At 38.2% G+C, this 4350-nt stretch overlaps 1 protein-coding gene across 1 annotated transcript; it reads left to right on the top strand.

Annotated features, from left to right (window-relative positions):
* Nucleotides 1-412: 412 nt before the first annotated feature.
* Nucleotides 413-1827, top strand: LOC117342859 (protein FAM43A-like). The gene has a single exon (XM_033905139.1). It carries the CDS (start codon nucleotides 894-896, stop codon nucleotides 1758-1760), a length of 867 nt encoding a protein of 288 aa, XP_033761030.1. The 5' UTR covers nucleotides 413-893; the 3' UTR covers nucleotides 1761-1827.
* Nucleotides 1828-4350: the final 2523 nt, after the last annotated feature.

Below are 4350 nucleotides of genomic sequence, written 5' to 3'. Positions count from 1 at the left end.
AATTAGCATCATGCAACTTTTTAGTCCTTCTAGGACGAGGGGAAGAGGAGTATAAAAATGAGGGTTGAGTGTCCATATCAAGGGATTGAAACAGGAAACATAAATAAGGAAAGGATCTTTTTTTCTAATAATTTTAAAAACAAAACTTCGAATTAACAAAATCCAGTCAATTTATGCATTGATATAACTCAATAGCTATACTTCTTCTTTCCGTTACCGTAACGTAACGGTTCAACTGAACATTAGCCTCACCAATTGCCTCCCACAGCGTGCAATTTAGCTAGACCATGGCTTAGAATAGCTTACCTATATAGGTATATGACTTACCTGTAAGGCCGGAAGGTGTGGACGGAAACCGAGATAACAAGTCACGTGACGTTCTGCCGACTCCGAATCGATTTCATCTGCCTGTGATGAGTGGAGTATATATAGATATATGGACCGAGGTCTGTCATATGTTTGTATCGCGTACCGATATCCTCTGGTGGTTTTAATAATATCTTATCTGCCTAGTGCCGAGGAGTGGGTGCTAAATCTGTAACCCAGGTATGGACCTGTTATAATAACCAGGAATAGCACCTTCCCGCGGAGTGGGATTCTTCCAGTCTATGGATTTCTGCAGACAATGCTCGTTTTTGTGAAGCGTAGCTACATGTGTCTTCAATGAACAAATAAGTATATCTGATAGAATATTTTCTTAAAATGCTATTTGTTTTTAATCTGAACACAAAAACAGGATATATTCGTAACGATTGACTGTTTTACTGAAGGTGAACTATTTCCGCAGCCTTAGTGATGGATTAAGTGTATATACCACGTTACATTAACACAGAGTTCGCCACACATTATACACTGTGCTGTGGGGACAAGTCCTGCATACTAAATTCATCATAATGTTTAGCTCTTTAAAGGTGAGAGCTAAAATAACAGAGAAAGATCCGGTGTTCAAAGTCCGGTACATCGGATGCACGGAAACATTCGTAGCAACAGGGAAAGGATGTACCAATATACCTGTCCAGAAATTATGGGACAATGCCGGGGAGGAAAAAACTCTGAAACGTACAACCATTCAGATAAATACTAGTGGTATCCTCATGGCAGACATGGACAGGAAAGGTAAAGGTGCACATGACACACTATTTAACATAGAGAACATATCATTCTGTAATGCTGACTGTGTTCTAAATGAGCGAATATTCACGTGGATTTGTAAAGATGACTCGTCCCCTAGTCTCATCTGTCACGCTGTGTTGTGTAGCAGTAAGGAAAAGGCCAAGGCCATGGCGTTAGTATTGTCGCGTGCTTTTCAGATAGCTTACAAAGAGTGGCAAATGAGCAAAACAAAAGTCACCAGAGAAAGCAGAAAACAACAAACAAAGGAAATCGAAAAAGCTGCGGAATCGTCCATTCCTAAAAAGCAGTATAAAAATTATAATGCGACCGATAAAAATCACACAACAGTTGCTCCTACAAGTAGTTATGCGAGTTCGAACGGTTCTACCGGAAGTACAGACACCAGGAGGGATTCCGAATGCCAAACTGAACAAATATCTGAAAGTGAAGATGCCAACAATGATTCAATATATGAGGTTCCGAAAGAAGTTGTAGATAAATCAGATTCAACACAATCAAATGGACCTTTTTCCGGAAGTGCGGCCATATTGGATCCAGATATTGAAAACGACCTTTCGAAAGACATTTCTGTACAAGCAGTTATCGATGGGGACGAGACGGATTCTATGTCTAGTGGGAGTAAATAAGGCAAATTCGCATGCGAAAACACGTTTGTTCTCGAAATATATGTAAGTAAATTGTATATGAAAATAACATAACTTTGATTATGAAATTATGGCTAAGTAAGCATTGTATGTATATACCAGATCGATGTGGCAAGGCGTTTTGTGTTATGAAGGACATCAGAACGATGTACAGGAATAAATTAGAAGTGAAAATGATAAAAAAAAAAAAACTTGTTTTTATTTGGAATCCCAACTACTACTACATTATGACTACGTTACATCGTTGTTAATCTGGAACCATGATAGAAATTATGATTTTAGTTTGAAGACTTGACCACAATTTTGTTAGTTGAAAAACTGAAATGCTATTTGTTTGGTTGAAAGTCAGGGTCACTCTTTATTGAGTTGGTAGGACTGGACTGATATTTACTTATTTGGTATATCCAAGAACGTTTGAACACGAAACTCTGTCTTAATGGGTTGAAAACACGAAGAAAAAACCTCCCCGCGAATATTTCATGTTTAACAGTACAGTTGTATAATGATTGTTACGATATTTCGACAACTCCCAATTGTCTACAGATGAAATGTTACGCATCATTTTATACACAGTAGTGCACATTGTCTTGAGAAGGTGATATTGTCATGACACAGATATGTACAGTATATAGACTGCCGTGATAGGTATTTTATAGACCAGGTAATTCCCTAAGGAGTAAATTATTCGTTATGCATGATTGGTTTACAACACAATGCATAATATATACAAAACATTTCCTCGTCCTATTGTTTTATGTGTACCTGTATACAGGTAATGAATTTCGTGTTCATCGTAACCGCCAGATTACGATGATAGGTAAAGTGTAGATTTCAAAATAGCCTCCAGGCACAATTGTGTTGGCAGATATGGAAGACGATTTACGACCGCGATAGGGAATGTTAAATATTTTGACAGGTCGTTCTTACCTGTATATCTCAATTTCAGACCTAACAGCTACCCTATAAGTTATACACGAGATTTACAGGAAATATATAGCCCCTCCTTTCGTTATTCCCGATAGCGTCTGATATTGTTAAATGTTATTAAGTAAGGATCATGCACAAATTTTTTAAGAGCATCATACCAGTCTGAGAGGGGCAGAACTCTTTGAGGACCACGTGGACCAGTCTGAGGGGTCCAAATCCTTTGAGGACCATGAGGACCAGTCTGAGGGGGTCCACATTCTTTGAAGACCACGTGGACCAGTCTGAGGGGGTCCACATTCTTTGAGGACCATGTGGACCAGTCTGAGGGGGTCCACATTCTTTGAGGACCACGTGGACCAGTCTGAGGGGGTCCAAATCCTTTGAGGACCATGAGGACAAGTCTGAGGGGGTCTACATTCTTTGAAGACCATGAGGACCAGTCTGAGGGGGTCCAAATCCTTTGAGGACCATGAGGACCAGTCTGAGGGGGTCCACATTCTTTGAGGACCATGAGGACCAGTCTGAGGGGGTCCAAATTCTTTGGGGACCATGGGGATTAGGTGAGGGAAGAGCGAGATGTCCCTGATATTTTAAAGACAGCTTTCCTCGTTTGGGAAGAAAGTCGTGGGTCCAGAGAGACTCTCTGTGGCAGCTATTGTTCGCGTGCAAACTACAGGAGTAGTGTGAGGAATGTTTGCTGTAATTGGTTATAGATGGATTTTGAGAAATTCCAAACAAATAAATACATCTCTATAAGTTGTGTTCAAATAGATAAGCACATCCACATGCATTTTTGCTTGAATATAGACAAACTAATGATATGTTCACGAATATGAAACATTTTGATGATACATTTGCTTGGCCATAGGTGTTGATACGTAATATAATATGGCTTTGCTTTGCTTGATTAATGTTCATTTCAAAACATACTATCCCAAATTAAAGGAAAGTTTAAAACTTCGTCCAATTACATACCATTTGAATTAGCATGTTAGAAATGTCGAAGTAAGTTTAGCAGGCTTTTTAACTGAAACAAATTAGTTCAGTATTGGGTCATTCATTTCATGTCTATACATACGTTCGTACGATACACAATGTTATATACGTGATTTCTCATTTGAAACATGATTTATGTTTACCGAATTTCGGAAATGTATGGTTGACACAGCATGGGTCAAATGAAACACATTTTGTTTATTGCTACATGTATATAAACAACGGATATGTGGAATTTTTATTCAAGAATTGAGAAAAAGTTAAGAACTTCTTCAATTTTTTTTAGCTCAGCAAGTCACTGACTTTGAAATTAAAATATATTTTACCGCCGACTATCGGTCTACAAACTGACGGAACTGTTCTCTAGCAATAATGTTAAAACTTAGAATTTCTGAAAATATTTTAAGTCATGCTACGACTAAGAGAAAATTACTATTAAATAGTTAGGCTATTGTTCCTCTTTGTCATCTTTCTAACATTATGTCTTTTTTGTCTTGTAGTACACTATGCTTGTGAAAAGCTTACAATTTTCAAATGATCTTCATTTCGATATATTTACATTTTCACTTCGCTCCGCCTCAATGAACATACAGTAAACTCAGATCACTTCATTTCCCGTTGAAGATTTTGGGTCGCGTGCTTCTGTTCT

The sequence above is a fragment of the Pecten maximus genome, chromosome 14 (genome assembly GCF_902652985.1).
Source record: "Pecten maximus chromosome 14, xPecMax1.1, whole genome shotgun sequence".
Lineage (NCBI taxonomy): Eukaryota > Metazoa > Mollusca > Bivalvia > Pectinida > Pectinidae > Pecten > Pecten maximus.
This window is presented reverse-complemented; position numbering and strand designations above follow the sequence as displayed.